The 19674-nt window shown below is 47.4% G+C and overlaps 1 protein-coding gene and 1 long non-coding RNA gene across 6 annotated transcripts in view; one reads left to right on the forward strand and one right to left on the reverse strand.

The window, feature by feature from the left end:
* The window catches only part of SPATA48 (spermatogenesis associated 48), a 53490-nt gene extending 37869 nt beyond the window's left edge, over positions 1–15621 (forward strand). Inside the window, exons 7-10 of one of the 5 annotated variants that reach the window (XR_007150202.1) lie at positions 485–592; positions 4631–4674; positions 9541–9648; positions 15418–15427. Coding sequence is in view for 4 of the 5 variants with exons in the window: in XM_047849131.1 (XP_047705087.1) it covers positions 485–592; positions 9541–9648; positions 15418–15541 (340 nt within the window). In the remaining variant the exon portion in view is untranslated. Of the gene's footprint in view, positions 1–484; positions 593–4630; positions 4675–4787; positions 4889–9540; positions 9649–9996; positions 10089–15417 lie in introns of those variants that run through there. The other 4 variants (XM_047849131.1, XM_047849132.1, XM_047849134.1 and 1 more) reach the window with 4 other exon arrangements.
* Positions 435–4597, reverse strand: LOC125160303 (uncharacterized). The gene is made up of 3 exons (XR_007150203.1): positions 4467–4597; positions 1565–2749; positions 435–572 (listed from the first exon to the last, which is right to left on the reverse strand). It is a non-coding gene; the product is annotated as an uncharacterized LOC125160303 (long non-coding RNA).
* Positions 15622–19674: the final 4053 nt, after the last annotated feature.

Raw genomic sequence — 19674 nt, forward strand, 5'->3', positions numbered from 1 at the left:
TCTGGCTGACAGCACCTCCGCCTTGTCTCAGGGCCCTGAAGGCACATGGCTGGGCGCCCCAGATTCCCGGGCACCTGCCCAGGTTCCCATCTCCAACAGGAGCCCGGTTGGTTCTGGCGGATGCCAGTCCCTGCCTTGCCCCCCGGGGCCAGCCTCCGGTGAAGGAGCCTCCCTGGGCTGCACAAACAGCTTCTTTCTTTGCACAAAAACACAACCCACCTGTTCCTCTCATGCTGGCCCAAACTTCAGATCACGAGAGCCTGGCAGGTGTTACTCTGTAAAAGAGGAAATCTCTTTTCTTAGTTTTTTAAGGCAAATTGTTCTATCATCATGGTTATTATTATTGTTGTTGCTGTTGTTGTTGTTTCAGTTTTTCATCGATTTTAGTAAATAAGATTCCCTTTGAATGTTAGGGCACTGTTTACCTCTTCTTCTGTTTTTCTTATGAAGAAACACACGTTTTCTTTTCTTGTCACGCAAACAGGGGTTGTGTGCAGTCTACAAATGCCGATGATGTTGACAACCCCTTTGGAGACATCACATCTCTCGCCAAGCCTCGGGGCTCCAGGATTCTTTATACAAACACAAGTCGGTGAGTTCCACTTGTAATTACTCCCCTTGTAGTGCCATTTGGGGTGAAACACGGTGATGGGCTTTATCATAAATGAGGGAATACAAGATGGCTTGCCATCGAATGTAGTTTAAGAAGAAAGACGCCTGCTGTCCCAAAAGAAATGTAGCTCCCCACAAACGAGATCATAATTCTGTGCACTGACGGACTGGGGTGCCTTGATGCACAATAATGTAATATATCTTATATTCCATGTTTTGCATGCATGTAAAAAATATATTCACATAAACTATAAAGACATTTCATATATTATAAAATTTATATATTTTATAAAAATAAATTTTATATACTTTATATATTTTAAATATTTTGTATATTTAAAATTTATATATTTCATAATATATAAAATATTATATATGGTATAAGTATATTATATCATCTATATTTTATAATATACAGATAATATATACAATATATTTTTCTATATAATATACTTATATAATATATAACTTATAACATGTAATATATATTATATATAAAAATATAATTTGATATGATATAATTTAAAAGTGATAATGTATAACTTACAGTTTACGATATACAATATATTATACATAAGGATATAATATAACATAAAGTTATAATGTATAACTTATAATTTATAATATATTATATATGAAATATATAAGATGACATATAACTTTATATATAAAACATATATCATATTATATAATATATTGTACATAGTATATATCTTATATAAAATAAATACAAAATATATTTAATATATAATATATAACTACATTTAATGTGTACTATTTTAAGCTATATATATAATATGTTTATGTATATATATATTATATAGATATAGATATATATCTAGATATATATAGATATATGTATCTATATCTAGATATATATAGATACATATATATTTGCTTTCACCAATGGGAATATGGGGGCTCAGAGGTCAGTCACTTCCCTAGGACTCACCAGATACAGCTGGAAGTTGAAATCCTGTGCTCTTTTCATGAGCCACTGAGTTGCTGACTGCCATGGATATTATCCCAGCAGTTTCTGCCGGGAGACACAGACAAACTTGCAGATTTCATGCAAAGCCAAAGTGTGAACTACCACAGTATTTTCAATGTTAATTGATTCCTTGTTTGTTTTTTGAACATCAGTTGCGCCCATGAGACAAGTTGCATTTCGCATCAGCTGTCCTTCGAACTTACTCTGTTGCAGGTTAAATTTAAGCAATGCCGTCTCCCACAATGGTCTTAAATTTCCCTGTTACCTTTTCGGACTATGTAAAGTTTTTGACCACTTGGGCAAACTATGAAGTATGTTTCGAATCTAACTTTGGTGTTAAAATATAGTTGTGTAACTTATCTCACTTAACTCTCTACATAACACACCCAAAGGAAAAGGCAAAGGAGCCTGTAAAATGCTCCAGGCACTGTGTTAAGAACTGTGGTAACATAAAGATACAAAAGACAAAGACTTGGCCCTCACGTAGCTTAAGAATCTGAAGGGCAGATAAATGCTGTACACAAATAATTACGATAAAAAGCAGGATGAAAGAAGTCCCCCCAAAAGTTAGCTTAGTGTTTTCGAAGCTCAGTAGCACAGAGAGGTCACTTTCACTCATGAGACATACGGGATGCGTGTGACGTCTGAGCTGAGTCTTGAGGAAGGATCAGTTGGTGTGATTCTTCCATAAATTTTGCAAGGGAGTTACTGCTATTAAACATAGTAATTCTAAAGATTTTAAAAGGATATGAAGATGAAACCACCTTAAAAATATCCTACAGGTCTAAAGATTTATTTTGTTTTTTTTCTTTTGAAATGTGCCTTTAACTTTTGCAACATTTTATGAGACATGCTGGCCAAAGAATCCAAACATATTCTCTTGGGTCATTCCTCCAAGAGAATGAAGAGGGGTTTGGCAAGTATTGTAAGAATTTGATGTAAAACATCCTATTTAGCCTGAATAACTTTGGGCCGGTCTACCTCGGCTTGCTGTGGATTTCTGTTTCTGAGGAAGTGAAATTATGCGTGGCTCCCGGAAAAGAAATTGAAGACGTTGGTTGCACTTGTCCAATTTGGCCACTAGAGGGCCACCAGGCTCGCAAAGTTTGTTTCGAATCCGGTTTCCATGTTTAAGGTCCTCTTAACCTTTTAACACAAAGAAATGGTTTTCACTTTTATTATGAAATATTAATAGATACATAAATATGTAGTGTCATAGGTAACATATAAAGTGAAATAACAAATAAAAGTCTGTGTTTTCCTGCCTTGCTAAAGAAATAGTATTTGACTGTTTTAGTACTTTACTAATGTCTTCTAAGCCATGTGTGGGTGCCTCCCAGCCTCACCACCCAGATCTCGCTTCCCAACCCAGAAGCCACGAGTCTTTGTGCTTTTCCTTACTTTGTTTTTTAGTTTTACTACATACATGTAGATGTCTAAACAAAATATATTTCTTTAAGTTTTATTTATTTATTTTGAGAGAGAGAGAGAGAGAGACACCATGCAAGGGAGGGGCAGAAAGAGGGACATGGAGAATCCCACTGTCAGCACGGATCCTGACACGGGGCTTGAACTCACGAACCCTGAGATCATGACCTAAGCCAAGATCAAGAGTCAGATACCTAACCGACTGAGCCACCCAGGTGCCCCATAAAACATTTTATTGATGTTACAATACCGCATTGAGCCGAAAGGCAATTCAATATGATGCCATTTGCATAAAATCCAAAACCCAGAAACACATAAACTTACTAACTTTGTGCTAAGTAGAGGATATGGAAGCGCCATCCTATTCAAAAGCAAGTATCACTCTTCCTTTACTTTCTCATCATAAACTTTCTTAAAGAAAAATGTCTTCCTGATATTATTTTTTTGATTCTCCCCACAATTCGTGATACTTAGTCATGGTGGAAATATGAAACCACGTTTCAGACAGTCAAGGCCACCGACTCCTAGTTCAGGTGGTTCCATTGCTGGCATCACCAGTCTCCCAGAAAAGAGCAAAGGTTTGTCAAACTTCCCTCATTAATTGATTTTGTTTCCTGGCTACCAAGCCGTCTGACATGGCCGGGGTTTTCAAATTGCTGGTGATTGTACTCATCGTTAAAAAAAAAAAAAAAAAAAAAAAAAAAAAAAAAAAAAAAGCTTAAAGCTATTGTAGAACCAGATCTGATCATTACAGAAAAAAAAAAAATACAGAAAAATTAGTGATGATAAAAAATAGGACCAAACTGTCTTATAAAAGCATACTCGAAGCACATAACTATGGGCGTGCTATGGAACAGCCTATCTGTGCGAAGTCAGGATCCAAAATCCAAAATCCTGCCCTTTCCTGAGAAAATGGAGAGAGCGGCTGGAAATGGGTTTGCAGTGGACCAGCTGTTGGAGCTCCTGGGGTACCCTGTCCTGCATCTCACCTGGTCCAGCCCCTTGTCTTACCAACAAGGAAACTGAGGCGCAGGGGAGGGGACACGCGTGCCCTGGCGGGAGAGCCCACTGGAGACGAGCTGGCCATGAACCCGTGCCTTCCGCCCCCACGCCTGATGCTTTCCGGACACCGCGGGCCTATTTTCCTAAAGCAGCCAGGCACCCCCCACCGCACCCCGACTGGGCTGTCTTCCACTAGGTTGTAATCCTTCATTTCAGAACTTTGCAGGGTTTCACATTTACTGTGCCTTCACCCAATCATCCCTGCGATGAAGCCTTTGCAAATAACGAGCACTTGTCCAAAATGGATCCCCAGGCAGGTGCTGGCCAAGGTCTGACATGGAAGAGGGTGGGGGGGGGGGGGCGGGTGGTGCCTTCCTGCCTGTTGCCGTGGCGTGTGGCACCTTTAACAAACAAAAAACCCCCAAAGCCTTACCACAATCCAGGTTAGAGAATGGGGCTATGAATAGTAGTTCCTTACGCTGGCCGGCCGACACTTCTGCCTTTTTGGAGGGCTTTCCCGTCTATGCTCTCATTTGATTTTCAAACTAGTGTGGGGAGGCCAGAGGTGTGCCAACAGGTTCTCTCCCCATTTCACAGATGAGGAGGCCGAGGCCTGAGTGCAGGATGTGACAAAGCCGCAGGTCAGTCATCTCGGGAGGGGCCAAGAGCAGATCCTTCTCAGCCCCCACCCCCACCCCCGGGGCGAGCTGGTGGGGGGGCCTTCTTCCCACAAGGACACGCCCTCTGCCTCCAGGGAAGTAGCGGTTCCGGGGCTCCAGCCTGCGGACAAACCAAGCCTTCCGGCTGTTTCTGTGTCCGCTTCCATTTGGAGAGATTCGAAGACCAGAGAAAGAATAAGTATAGGCACTTAATGAGGATAATGATAAAACTACAGTTGCTGAACAGATCTTGGGGCCATGACGTGTTACGCTCTGAGAAACACGGCCCCGTGACCAAAAGGATCCTGGTCCTGCAGCCGCCTTCTCTCAGCCCTCCCTGAGGGCCCAGCCTTGACCCTGCCCAGCCCCCGCCCCTCCCGCTGCACCGTGCCCCGCCCCCTACAGGGGAGCTACAGTCCCCTGACCACAGCACAGTGTGGCTCAGAGAGCTTCAGTTCAGTGGTCCAAGGTCACATGGCTGGGAGGGGCGGCCCCGAAGTTCACGGCCAGCCTCTCTGACCTCTGACCCTGTGCTGCCTTCTGTCTCCCTCTCACATGCACCCCCACCCCTGCCTTACTTTTCATCGGTGGTCTTTGCCCCACTCGGGTTTTTCCAACCTCTACATGTGCATTAAAAGTGTTCTCATTGATGCGAAAGCCGCCAGGAATGGGCCTGGTTGATTTCTGCCTGGATGTGTGCCTGACACAGAACGGCTCTCAGGGCAAGATTGTCGGATCGATTTGAACTTGAACGTGCACCCACACCCTGAATAAATGCCCAGCAGCGGAAGGTAGCTGAGCTCTCCCACCTGGGCTGGGGGCCCTGGGTGGGAGGGCACAGGGGCATCTCCCAGCAATCCGTCCGGGGCTCCTGGGTCCAGCCGGTTCTGCCACCTGCTACGACACAGGACTTAGACTTTCTCTAAAACCTCACTTTCAGCATCCATACGATAGGCATGATCCTTAGGATCCACAATGCAGGGTCTGGTGAGAATTAAGTCCGTTTGCACAAGCGTTTAAAACAGTGGCTGGGACACAGCGCACGCTCACAGGGCTTTGGTCCTGTCTGTGGACGGGGAAGAAGCTGTCTGCGCGCTGAAATCCCAACCCACATACACCCTGCCTGTGTGCCACATACAGCATGCTGTCCCTGTGTTTTCTTTATTTCCTGTTTAACTTTTAATTACACACCATCCGTGCTTCCTTTTCTAAGAGGCTCACTAAATTCCTTACGTTCTAAAATTATTTAATTTGTATTTTATCATGCCAGGTTGAGCCAAAGCAGTTAGTTGCAAACTTAGGCAATAATTTCTTCACATGTGCCCGTTAATGGACAAAATCCAGGCTTATTCCGGGGTATGGAAGAAGGTGTTTAAAGGACCAGAAGTTGTGGAGAAAGACAAAAAAAATGAAGACTTCTCTTATTTTTATTCTTTTTTGATTTTTTTAAAATGTTTATTTAGTTTTAAGAGCGAGAGAGAGAGACAGAGCACAAGGCGGGAGGGGCAGAGAGAGAGAGGGAGACATAGAATCCGAAGCAGGCTCCAGGCTCCAAGCCGTCAGCACAGGGCCCGACGCGGGGCTCGAATTCACGAACTGTGAGATCATGACCTGAGCCCCCCAGGCGCCCCTCTACTTCTCTTATTTTTAAATGAGTTCCTGCTTTTCTCTGCTTTCCCTAAGTGGCAGAAGGGGGTCTTTGAACGTGGAACCAACCCAGAAGTCCACGCGAAAGCCTGCATAGTGTAGCACCTTGAACAGATGTCTCCTGCCCCTAGATAATCATGTCACCTGTCAGCAGCAGGGCCGGGTCCCCCGGAGGCGACTCTCTTCTTGCCAGAAGGTCAACATGTGGCACTCAAGGTGGGAAAAAAGTCCCCTTGTGATATCCCTGAAAAGGGGCAATTTGAGCAGATTTAGAAGCGGCGTGGGTGAGGACTTTCGTTTTCAAATATTTGGCAGTGTATTGAGCAGCTGAATTCTTTTCTTAAGCCTAAGTGGCTTCTCTTTAATTTAGCCTCCTGGCTCATGGTTTGTTGTTAGTGGATGTGATGTAACGTAACATTATGTCATTATTATAATGTAATGTCTAATACCACTTGGCGTCAATAACCCGTGCGCCACGAGGCACATAGCTGTATGATGTTTTCTATCAAGTTCTTCTTTCGATTGACAAAACCGTTCCCTTCCATCTTTGACTTCTTAACTGCTCTAATGGAAGGGCTATGACTTTAGAGCCATTTCAATTCTGCAGGTGTTTTTAGGGGCAGTGGAAAAAAACATCTCACACAGAGGAAGGGGATTTCCTCTGTAACATGCATGGAAGCTTTAAAGAAGGTTTGGGGGAAAGACGTACGCATGAATAATTCTGCCTCGGTTTTTGCTACCTCTCCCTGACATACAGCTACCCGTGAAGAAAATTCCAGCAAATCCTAAAGGGCACTTCCTAGAATTTGGCAACACTGATTTGATCACCCGAGTCCCTCCAACAGACCTGAAAATGCAACTCTGAAATAGGGATTTCCAAACCTCCATGCACAGCTTGTCTAGAATTATCTAGACAGATTTTGAAGATCCCGATTCCCAAGTCACCTCCCACCCTCCCCCTCCACCCCGCACCAGTGAAATCAGAACGTCTGGGGGCTGGGAGTCAGGCATGGGTACCTTTGAAAAATCCCCGTGAGTTTCCAGTATGTGGGGACATTTGGAAACCACTGTCTGAACATCTATATAGCTGGCCTCTGCTGGATAAACCTCATAGGCTCCACCTACCGGGCTCCTATTTTAGAAATTTCTCATTGCTTTAAAATCTTGTATTTCAACTGAAATGAGTTGAGCCCCACCTAAGTGCTGAAGATCCTCTGGTTGCTTTCACATTCATTGAATCCCTTGAATCCCGGAGGAGCCTTAAAGAGGTGAATAGTGTCCTATCCCTGCTGCAGGTGACTGGGCTGAGGCCCAGAGGGCTTCCCTCGCTGGAGGAAAAACTCACAGTTGGTTAAGGGGCACGTCAGGCTTGGAAGGGAGGCCTGGGTCCCCGTGCTTTTCCGTCACCTCATTTACCTAGTCTCCCAGGAACCAGTAACGTGTACGGTTTCTTCTGCTATTGCCATCGACGTAAATTCCCTTCACTCTGTTAGAGGGGAGATACCAAGGGGCCACACCACGACCCATGTCCAGGGGTTCCGGGGGGGGACACCCAGCATCTGCACTGGGAACTGCTACCTTTTCCCCACCAAACACGTCCATAGCTGGCATCCTCACCCCCTCTCGTGGCGGAGGCAGTAAGGCTCCGAGAGATCACGTCTCCGGTCCAGACCTGCGAGCTGATGGGCCGATTCCCCGGGTTCGAATCTGGGCCCTGACTCTCGGGCACACACCTGCGTCGCCGCCCCCTCTCCGCCGTCTGCCCCCTCCCCTGCCACTGTAAGAAACAACGTCCCTGAAGGCCCGTGCTTTGAAAATTTCTCCTCAGGCAAATGGTTCCTGGACATCTCCTTTGGTTGATTGGGTTTGTGGGAAGGCCCCAGATGCAAGCAATGCACCCGGAGGAACCTCTCCCTTGACCGGGACAGAGGCTCGGCATTGCATTGCGTCTGTGCATCCATCTAGAATGAGGGACCGCGCCAATGTCATGTCACACTCTCAAAAGAGTGGCCCGGGGATGGGAAAGCCGAGTGAGCAGAAGGGCAACCTGTTGTCTGGCCCTGTCCCTGCTCCCGGCACATCAGCGGTGGTGATCTTCCTCCCTCCCTTTAAGCCCTGAAAGGATGCTCGGAACTCGAGTCCACAAAGATCATGTCCTGTTTGAGTGAGAGCCAAGGTTTGCACACAGTAGGTTCTTGCTCCTTGAAATACAGTTTATGTACTTATTTTTCAAATGTTTTATTTATTTTTGAGAGAAAGAACACAAGTGGAGGAGGGGCAGAGAGAGAGGGACAGAGGATCTAAGTACAGACTCAGTACAGACTGAGCCTAAGTACAGACTGACAGCACAGAGCCTGACGCGGGGCTCGAACTCATGAACCGTGAGACCATGACCTGAGCTGAAGTTGGATGCTTAACCAACTGAGCCACCCAGGCACCCCCTTGAAATACAGTTTAAATTCCCTATTGTCCCTCGCTCCTGAGGCCAAGGCCACAGGTCTTAAGCAGCAAGGGGGAACTACACCCACACAGCCCCGCTCCAGCCTCACCTCTCCCTCAGCAAATAATTTACTTAAAGGCACTTGTGTGCAGGGGCACCTGGGTGGCCCGGCCGGTTAAGCGTCTGACTTCAGCTCAGGTCATGAAGTCAGGGTTCGTGGGTTCAAGCCCCACATCAGGCTCTGCGCTGGCAGCTCAGAGCCTGCCTGGGATTCTCTCTCTCCCTTTCTCTCTGCCCCTCCCCTGCTCACTCACCCTCTCTCTCAAAATAAATTAAAGAAAACGAAATTACATGAAATCAGGAATGCAGTATAATAGCGACAAGAACATATTATTTTCAAATCACGGTCATGTGTCTCCTAGTGCTGGAGTCAGCACGACAGAGTCACGTGTGGGGCACAGGTCGGCTGTCCTGCAAAGAACCAACGTCTGCCTTCAACGGGAGACAGCTCGGCCACGAATCACGTCTGTAAAATACATGCAAAGTTCAAAGACTAGGAAAACACGGGCTGGAAAGAAGTTTCTGCGGTCCTAGAGTAGGGCCACTATCAGGGCATCTCCAAGTCAGCATTTCCTGTTTGCCGGCCCGATTTCCAGCACCTTCCTTTGCACCTTTCTACGTGGGTGCTGGTGACAAGGACTCGTTCACAAATGCCTGTTTTCATTCCCTCTCTCCCCCTCCCTTTTAACTCTTTCCTTCAGCTCTGCCAATATTCCAGGATACACCAGTAAGGTTCATTTCACAGCCAGCCACCCAGCAAATTCTGATATTCCATCAACGGCCCCATCGCCAGACTCAGAAGTGTACCGGTGAGTATTAAGTCCCATCACTCAGGGCGTTCAGATACTCCGGGCGGGGCGGGGGAGGGTCCTCATTATGGTCGTTCCGCTAAAGAACAATTAACTACAAAGAGCAAATTTACATCAGGGTGTCAAATCCAAAAGACAGAAGAGTTCATTTCCCTGCTGTGGTGGCAAAAAGGAGCCCTGTAGGAAGACACTCCCGCCACGTTAGGTAAACAGCAAGCCTGCCTCTTGGACTCACAGCTTTGCACACACACGACCCTCCTGCATCAACACCGGAACACGCCTGGGTGCATGGAACACACCCCGTGAGACGCACGTTCGCTTCCCCCGAATCGCTGCCTTCTGTTTCAGAAGAGACAACATTCTGTTGAAAGTCGACATACAGTTTTAAACACCGTTTCGCAAATTGAAAGCCGGAGATGTTAGATGGAAGGTTATCGCCGACCCCGTCGTTCGGAGCTGCCTGAGAGGAGCTGCGCGCTGCTGCTCGTTATGACTCAAATTTGAAAACATTTGATGGAAGTCCCGGCCTTGCAAACAAGATGACGGTTTTGAAAAATGCAAACTCAGAGGTCTTAACCAGGTCCAGTCGCTGGCTCCCGCAAAGAAATAAACTACCCCAGTAGGTCCCTGTGTGCCCTGGAGGCGGAGGGAGGTGGTGCTCCCTCGCTACCCCCCCAGAAGGTGCCTTTTCTCCTTTTGGTCTTAGCAAACATTTATTGGGCATCTGCTCTGGGCCCAGGCGCTGTTCGAGGCGCTGAGCGCATGGGCTGAACAGACACGAGGCTCGCTTTCAGGACCTTATGTGCCGGTGTGACCGATGGAGGGCACAGATGCCCACAAGTCACTGAGGGAATAAGATGAGTTCAGCGAGTGCAGTGAAGGAGAAAAAGCGGGGAGACGCCGTAGCCAGTGCCTGGACAGGGTGCTGATTTAGCTCGGCGGTCAGAGAGGGCTTTCTGGGGAGGTGACCCTCAGGTGGGAGTCCTCCCGGGTTTCTTACCTGTTCTGAAAGGCAGCAAGGGTAAAGGGACTCCTGGGCCCAGGTGGGCAGTTGGTATGGCTGTGTGCTAGTCCCCAGGAAGTCACAGGAGTTAGACCCAGTTTGCATGGAGCTCACTGGCTAGTGGTGAGCAAGAAACACACTGCTGGAGTCCGAGGATGACAAGTGTCACCACAATCGTGTCCCTGACGTGGGTGAGCTCTTCCTCTCCACCGGGCTACCCAAGTGCTTTGTGCTTAACTGACCCACCTCCCCAACCCAGAAAGCCTGTGAGGAAGATGCTCTTGTTTTCCCGTTTTATGGGTGAGGAAAGGGAGGCAGACACAAGGTTCTAGGCGAATTCTGGGAAGGCTTCATGGAGGAAGGGTTACTTTGGACGAGGGCCCTTGGTCTCATAGATGTTTGGGGGGCCAGGCTGTGTGTGGCAAGGCTGGCTTCCTCCAGGGATCCCACACACGAAGGCCCTCACTACACAACCATGGACCACAGGAGAGCCTCGTGTGGCCCTGTGTCTGAGGCACCCAGATCATTCCACACCCTGTGCACAGGACCCGGTTCCTCAGGCAGAGACCAAGTGGGGGACGTGCCTGCTGACACAGGGCTTCCTCAACTGATCTAAATTCTGGGTTTGCTGATTGCTTAGGCTCTGGGCCATCTGACGAGATGCATTTTGAAGGAGGACATTGGCTTTCTAGGCTAGTGTTTTGCATCCAACCAGTTTTCTCTCAAGACACATTTTCAAAGGTCACAGGTCCAGTGGCAAAGGCAGGACTGACAGAAATTGAGACAATTAGTGTAATTTTATTTCACTGAAGGGCCCAAGGAAGCAATGGCGCAATTAAATGCATCCAAATGTCTGTCGTAAAGACGTAGCTCCCAGAAGGCTGGAAAACACACCGTGTCTGAGCGGTTAATGACGGAGGAGAGGCCTGATGATGTTCTCCCAGGGCAATGCCAACCTTCCTCATCTCTGGCCTTCTTCCTTCAGGATCCACCCAAACATCTCTACCCAACATTCTCTACCCAAACATCTCGGGCCGCATCCCTGACGCCCTGTTGGTATAGCATGTTTCCACAGCCACAGGTTCTAGCTGTCCAGTGTTCTACTATGTCCCAAAGAAGTCTGTATTTCTTTTTTTATTTTTTTTAAATGTTTATTTACCATTGAGAGACAGAGAGACACAGAGCATGAGCAGGGGAGGGGCAGACAGAGACGGAGACACAGAATCGGAAGCAGGCTCCAGGCTCTGAGCTGTCAGCACAGAGCATGACGTGGGGCTCGAACTCACAAACTAGGAGATCATGACCCAAGCTGAAGTCAGACACTTAACCGACTGAGCCACCCAGGTGCCCTGAAGCCTGTATTTCTAAGTGGAAAACCATCCTCCACTGTTACTGCTACTGTTATGACTATTTCTAGTGTTACCAGTGCTGCTCCTGCTGTTACTAATGTCACTACTGCTGTTGCTAATGTTACTACTGCTATTCCTACTTGAGAAAAGAACTTGAGTCTTCGGCCACACCCTCCAGCCCAGGTTTAGGCCCCTTGCTGACCCCCCCGGGAAGCCCCCATACTCGCCCCTCATATCCTGCACACACACCACTGTCATCTTGCTGTCTCAGAGTGGGGACCGAGGACCCTCCGAGGCAGCTTCTCTGGGGTTCTTATTCTTGGGGTGCACAGAGGCTCTGGAGACACAGTGGCAGCACCCAAGGGTGACAAGGAAGCGACCAACCCCTGTTGGGCCAGGTGCCCAAATCTCCATCCCTGTGTCCACCCCTAATGGCTGTACCTGCAGGCACTGGGGCTTGGCAGTGTGGAAGCATGGTGGGGTGCTCAGATTTTACAAAGCACTCTCTGGGGTGCCGGGTGGCTCAGTGGGTTAAGCATCTGACTCTTGATCTCTGTTCAAGCCCCATGTTGGGCTCTGCACTGACAGTGTAGAGCCTGCTCGGGATTCTCTCTTTCTCTGTCTCTCTTTCTCTCTCTCTCTCCCCCCCTTCCCCCCCTCTCAAAATAAATAAATAAGCATTGAAAAAATAAAAATAAATAAATGAAGATAGAAAGCATTCTGTAACATGAGGAGGCACCCGTGATCAGAGAAAAACGAACCTTGGAGATTCTCCGTCATGAAATATGTCCTCTCAATTTTGTGACACCATATGTCCTGTAACTTTGCTAGAACTTTCTTGTGGAAGTGCGAGTCCGGGTCGGGTCTCTGATGAGTATCTTGAGAACTGAGTGAGCTGACTTCCTCCTGACAGCGTCTGCCTGACCCTCTGCGTCTTTTCTGCTGTTTCTGAGAGGCCGCGTGCACACGGGCACGTGCCGGGCACTCCTGGACCCGGGCTCCGGCATGCACCCTCCCTGCCGGCCTGGAGCCCACCTCTGCCGCTGCCCCATGGGCGCCTGCAGCCCACCCCCAGGCGAGCCGGTCCCCTGGCCTCTCCCCCACTCCCGCGTCAGAGCCTTTTCTCCCACCAGGGCCTCCATCTCCTTCCCCCCACCAAGACGAGTTCTTTCTTCCAAAAGCTTCATCTTTCCCTCAGAGTGCTTGGTCCTCTCTAGCCTGCCCCCCCCACTCTTGCTTGGGGAGAAACCCAGCCACCGCTCCCCACCCCAGCTCCTCCCTCCACCCTCTCACCCCCTCCCCCCACCCCCGCCCCACCCCAGCCACCTCTGTGCTATAGAAATCAAAGATGTCCTCTCTGAGCAGGCATTTCTCTGCCCTCCTTCCTCTCCCTTCTAAGCTTCTTTCAGAGGGAAACACCCAGTCTCCCTTTCCAGTCTGCCTCCCGCACCCTCCCCACCCACTCTCCCTCACGCTCCTGCAGTCTGCATGCAGACATCACCAGTCAACCAAAATGCACCTGCCCCCTGACGGCAGGCTGGTTAAGACCACCAGGAGAGGAGGGGCCATGCACCCCTCGTGGTGCAGAGTTCCCAGTGGGAGACCATTGTGCCAGGTTGGGATTAAGTGAGCTAGGCCTTGAATGCCAATGCCAAGGGGCTGACGTCCATGTGGTCCCGGTAACAGGTTTTGAGCCAGGTGTACAGGCCCCCAGCTGCATTTTAGAGTGATATTGAGATGAGATGCAGAACAGCAAGGAGGGAGAGGAGTGGACGAGACTCAAGTGCGGGAGAGCGCAGGGGTGGATGAGACGGGGGTTGTGAATCTCCCATTCGGAGAGCATGAGAACGTACATAGGGGCTTCTCCTGCCTGCCGCTTCCGTCACAGGGCAGCGTCCCCTGTGTGTTCCCTCATGCCGCAAGGCCACCTTCACAGAAGCTTGAGTTTGCACCCCAGCAGCCATTTTCCACGACACAATAAAAAACCATGACTTCACGATAATCATAGCGTGTTTTAAAAAGCCACTTTGGGGGGCGCCTGGGTGGCGCAGTCGGTTAAGTGTCCGACTTCAGCCAGGTCACGATCTCGCGGTCCGTGAGTTCGAGCCCCACGTCGGGCTCTGGGCTGATGGCTCAGAGCCTGGAGCCTGTTTCCGATTCTGTGTCTCCCTCTCTCTCTGCCCCTCCCCCATTCATGCTCTGTCTCTCTCTGTCCCAAAAATAAATAAACGTTGAAAAAAAAATTAAAGGGGCGCCTGGGTGGCGCAGTCGGTTAAGCATCCGACTTCAGCCAGGTCACAATCTCGCGGTCCGGGAATTCGAGACCCGTGTCAGGCTCTGGGCTGATGGCTCAGAGCCTGGAGCCTGTTTCTGATTCTGTGTCTCCCTCTGTCTCTCTGCCCCTCCCCCGTTCATGCTCTGTCTCTCTCTGTCCCAAAAATAAATAAACGTTGAAAAAAAAAAAAAAGCCACTTTGGGTTGAGTTGCTGTGCGCTCCGTAACTTTTGCCACGTATGAACACCGCATTCTGTGTGTGTGTGTGTGTGTGTGTGTGTGTGTGTGTGTGATTCAAGCGGCAGCAAAAGTGACCCCGGCTGTATGCAGTCGTTCAAGAGAGTTGGCGTGGCCTGTGTCCACCCTGGGAAGACCACCTCTGGGCATGAACACTGATTGGGAAAGCGTTGTTTGTGTAGCGTTGTACGTATTTAGTTATCTTCTTTCAATTCTTGCAACACAGAGAGCATTTTTCCCCGCTGGGTAAATGAGCCAACGAAGACACATGTGAGGTTGAGCATGTCCTGTGAGAGCAGTCAGCTTAACCCCGCTGGCAGGGGGAAACCGAGTCCCAGCCCTGCATGTGGCCGGTCCCACCCCCGCCCTGAGCCTCTCCCCACGAGCCCTGTGCCCTCCCACGCCACTCTCCCTGTACCCCTTCTTCATCACCAACCTGCTTTCATCACAACCCACTTAACTCCTCCCTGACATAGACTGTGGGAGGGGAAGGTGGGGAGGACTTCCTTCCCCAGCCCATAGAGGTGACTCTTCCTCTCTGTTCCTGTTGTCCCAGCCTCACCCGCACAGAAGCTTCGTGTTGTAACTTTTGATTACTTCCTTTTGACTACATTTTCTATATTCTTAGTGCCTACTGTAATTCTAGGCACAGAGTAGACTTTCAGTCGATGAAACTGATTGCAATGTTACGCACAGAATGCAATAAATGAAACCGAAGGCAAATAAAGGAAATAAACGAAATGATGCACACAAGGATAAATCATTCCCAGTCTCCGTGTGCTCTCCTGACCCTCATTCTCCACCCTGAACATGTGTCTCACTGGAAAATAGATAAGGTTATGTGTTTTTATGTTTATCGTATAGGTCATTTTCTTTCTTTTTTTTCCCCCTGCCACCCTGTCACAGCATCTTACGGAAAGAAATGGCAGTTGACCTCTTCCGTCACCAGGCACCGCTGTCTCGAATGGTCACAACTGTAAAACCCTACAATCCCTTCAATAAGAAGGACAAGGAAAGTGTAGGCTACTGACAAATGCCTGCCCTCTGAATGGGACTTACAATCTTCAGCCTTGGGGAGGCACTGTGCATGGTGCAATGGGGAAATAAAAAAATCCAGGCATGTTCTGGGTGTGTCTGTAGAGGTCTGATGAAGTCTGGTGTTCTTTTCTGCCTGAGGCAGAGTGTCCTGGACCCCAACCTCAGTTCCTTGCCTGACCGGGGCTTGGAATGCCACCACTCCATGATGGCAGCCAAGGTTTTCGGGAAGCCATCAGTAGCAATGGTTCTATTTCTAGAAGATTCCTCTTTAGAGTTGGAATGCCAGGCCTACCTAGAGGGTTCATGTCTTGACCAAGTTAATGCAGTGATTGTAACTGTAGAGCATAGATCACAAAGTTGGTTACCATAGACTATCCAATCAAAACCCCATATGTTCTGAATGGGAAAACTGAGTGGCTGGGAGAGAAAGTGGGGGTGTTCCTTCCATAGAGGGCATCACACGGGGACAAGATCTAGGATAAAGGACAAAACCATCCCTTGCCTGGCTGTTGTATTTCTCTTTCAGGAAAAAAAAAGCAGGGGCGCCTGGGTGGCTCAGTCGGTTGAGCGTCTGACTTCGGCTCAGGTCATGATCTCGTAGTTTGTGAGTTCGAGCCCCACGTCATGCTCTGTGCTGACAGCTCAGAGCCTGGAGCCTGCGTCCGATTCTGTGTCTCCCTCTCTCTCTGCCCTCCCCAACTTGTGCTCTGTCTCTCTCTATCAAAAATAAATAAAATGCAAAAAAAAAATTTATAAAGAAAAAGAAAAAGAAAAAAAGCATCCCCGCAGGCTCCATGAGGCCCAAGGGACAGCAGTGACCAGTCCCATCCACTTTAGGGTCAGTGTGTGGACCTTGGCCAGACAGAGCACCAGCTCCAGAATCACTCAAGAGTGAATGTGGGCCATACAGGACCCCTCCAGCCTCCCAAATGTAGTTTTATTGGTATACATGTAAAGTTTATTTATATCTGCCTACCCATATCCATAGGTCCTATCAAGAGTTTATAACGTGCTCTCTCAAATCTTAGCTCATTTGACCCCCCAACCCCCCGCAGCAGGCATTTTACAAATATCTTGCTACTTGATGAAACAAACAGAAACAGAAAAAAGGTGGGGCGTGGGTGGGGGGGAGTTCACCCTATGTTCCTAGGCTTTTCAGAAGGATTTTTCAGGGTTTCTTCCTGCTTTCTTCTTCCAAGAGCTTCTAAGAGACAGCACGTCAAGCAAACGTGTATAAGCTCTGCTCATTCCTTTGAAAAAGGGCAAAATTGGCTGTTTTTGTTTGGGGACGGGGTATTGCCTCAGTCGACCTCCACAGATCTGGATGTTGGCTCCCCAGACCCTCTGTATGAGCTGCCGTTCCTTCCAGAACAGGCAGGAAGGCATGCCTCCATTTGTCCTGGGAAGTTGACTTGCTTTCACAGAAAAGGAATGACTTCACCTGAACCTAATCTCGTGGCCTAATTATTCTCAGAACAAGCAATTATGTTCGAAAAAAAAAAAAATCAGACCAAAACAGAAATCTTCATCTCTGGAAGATTCTCACCCAAACACAAATGGGAAGGATTAGCCCTGTCCAGGAAATAGATTAATGCAGGTACCAGAGATTATGTTTTGTAGTAAACATCCCTGGCAGGCCACTTTGTCAGGAGGTGTTATCGCTCAAAGTCTGAGGCACCTGTTTGTTCTTCTGGGCCTTTCTATGGCAGAGCACCAGTGGCACCTGATCTTGGCATTCTGCAGGCTACGATAACCATTTCCATCCTCTACAGTGCAGGTAACCGGACACCTATCAGAGCGCCCAGCACCTTCCAAGCTGCTTCTAGAACGATGCTGGCTTTGTCCGCAGCATCTTCAGGCAACAGCCAGCACGAGAGACGAGGAAGCACTTCTGTTTGCACAAAAACTAGCTCAGTCTGCTTTCTCATGAAGACAATTAAAATCCTGCTCACCACAGATCTAGAATCCCAGGCCAACATAGAAATACCAGCTGCTAGAAACTCCTAGCCTGTGCTTGTGAGGGTAAGTTGTATTATTTGGGTTTCCCTGGTCAGAGTTCAGTGGAAACTCATAAAAATCAAGGGCAATGGCTTCAGGGATAGTCACCTGCTCTTCAAGATCTGAACTCTGGTCTTGGATTATTCTGATGCACTGGGAGCCAACATATCTACACCTGCTTAGATGAGCCATTTCCCTTGGCTCCCTTCCTTACAGCACAGGATGCCCTACATTACTCTCTTGGCTTTTATCTATCCCCAGGGATGGACCAAACGCAGAGAACCTCGAAGTTTCCATAAAACTTAGGTGGCAGAGAATGTTCAAAAATTTTAAATCTTTCACCCATAACAGAAAATGCATGCTACAATGCCCATTTTAGAAGAAAAGGGTATGACAATTATAAAATATTATAAATGCATTACTCAAGCTCGATAATATGAAAAGTATGATACCCATGATAGAGGGTATGATACCCATGATAGAGGAGAGGAAATCTAGAAACAAATGGATAAAGAAATTATGTTAACCCCCCGAGTACAGGATAGATTTGTTTGGATAGATGATATTGAGACAACTATATAGAATCAAAACAGAAAAATAGATCCATCCAGGTCCCACCCATAAGTCAAAAGTAAGTTGTGCCCATAAATCAAAAATAGAGCTTCAAATGGGTAATTTACAGCCTGGAATTTCAGGAGAATTGGTTTATTAGGTGGAGGAAAATTTTTCCAAAGACCACTGAAGCCAGAAATTATGAAGAAAAAAAATAACTACTTTAACTTAAAAAAACACCACCAAAATCTTTTCAAGAAAAACTTGTTGACAAAATATGTCAGACAAAATTTCATATCCTCACTGTAAAAACAGTCCATGTTTGGGGAACGAGAAAGACTACACCAATAGAAACCAGGCAACCAAGGCAAAAGACATTAACAAGTACATTAAAAAATAAGAACTATAAATGGCAGGGTGCCTGGGTGGCTCAGTCAACCAAGCGTCAGACTCTTGATTTTGGCTCAGGTCATGATCTCACAGTTTGTGGGATTGAGCCCCACGACAGGCTCTGCGCTGACAGAACGGAGCCTGCTTGGGATTCTCTCTCTCCCTCTCTCTCTGCCCCTCTCCTGCTCACACACTCTCTCTCCCTCTCAAAATAAGTAAACACTAAGAAGAAAAGAAACATAAATGGCCAATGGGCAAAGAAATATTGACACTTCAGGAGTGTTAGAGAAATGTGGTATTTCATTTTCCACCCACGGATCAGTACTGGTAAGAAAAGACCCATAGCTTTGCTTTCTGTAAGTAGGATTTGACAAAGCTAAGCCCCTCTCCAGAGGGCCCTCGGCAAGATGTTTCCAGAGTTTTCCAAGTGGCCAAGGTTCAAACTCAGCAATTTTCCTTTTAGGATTTTGTCAAGCAAGTAATTACGCCAGTGAGCAAATATGTTTATATAAAGAAATTGAAAGTGTGGCAACTTATGACAGAGAAGAATTAGAAACAACTTCATGCCAATTGAGAGAAAATTTAATAAATTGTGCTACATGAATAAACTAAATATATGTGTTAAAAAGACAGTGGACGTCTATATTATCCTGGAAAGATATACATGCAATTATTGGTACCTGTAAAAAGCAGATTTTACAGAAGGGTGCCTGGGTGGCTCGGTCGTTTAAGCGTCCGACACTTGATTTCAGTTCAGGTCATGGTCTTGCGGCCCATGGTCTGAGCCCCACGTTGGGCTTTGTGCTGACAGCTTGGAGCCTGCTTGTATTCTCTCTCTCTCTCTCTCTCTCTCTCTCTCTTTCTCTCTGCCTCTCCCCCGCTCACGCTCTCTCTCTCTCATAAATAAACAGTAATAAATAATTTTAAAAGCATATTTTACAATAGTACATATTTATCTCATTTTCATTTTAAATGGCTATGCGGAATAATGTGGGGAGATGTAAAACACAGTAGTAATTCTGTATTTTTATACTGTTGTAGTGACATGTGTTTCTTGAAAACTGGAAAATTTGAAAAGTTGTAAGACCCTATCCCTAAAACTCTCCAAAACCCCTTAAAACAGAAACTGCGAGAATTTTTCCTTTATGAATTTAGTACCAGGAAGATATTTGTCCCTCCTGCAGA

The sequence above is a fragment of the Prionailurus viverrinus genome, chromosome A2 (genome assembly GCF_022837055.1).
Source record: "Prionailurus viverrinus isolate Anna chromosome A2, UM_Priviv_1.0, whole genome shotgun sequence".
Lineage (NCBI taxonomy): Eukaryota > Metazoa > Chordata > Mammalia > Carnivora > Felidae > Prionailurus > Prionailurus viverrinus.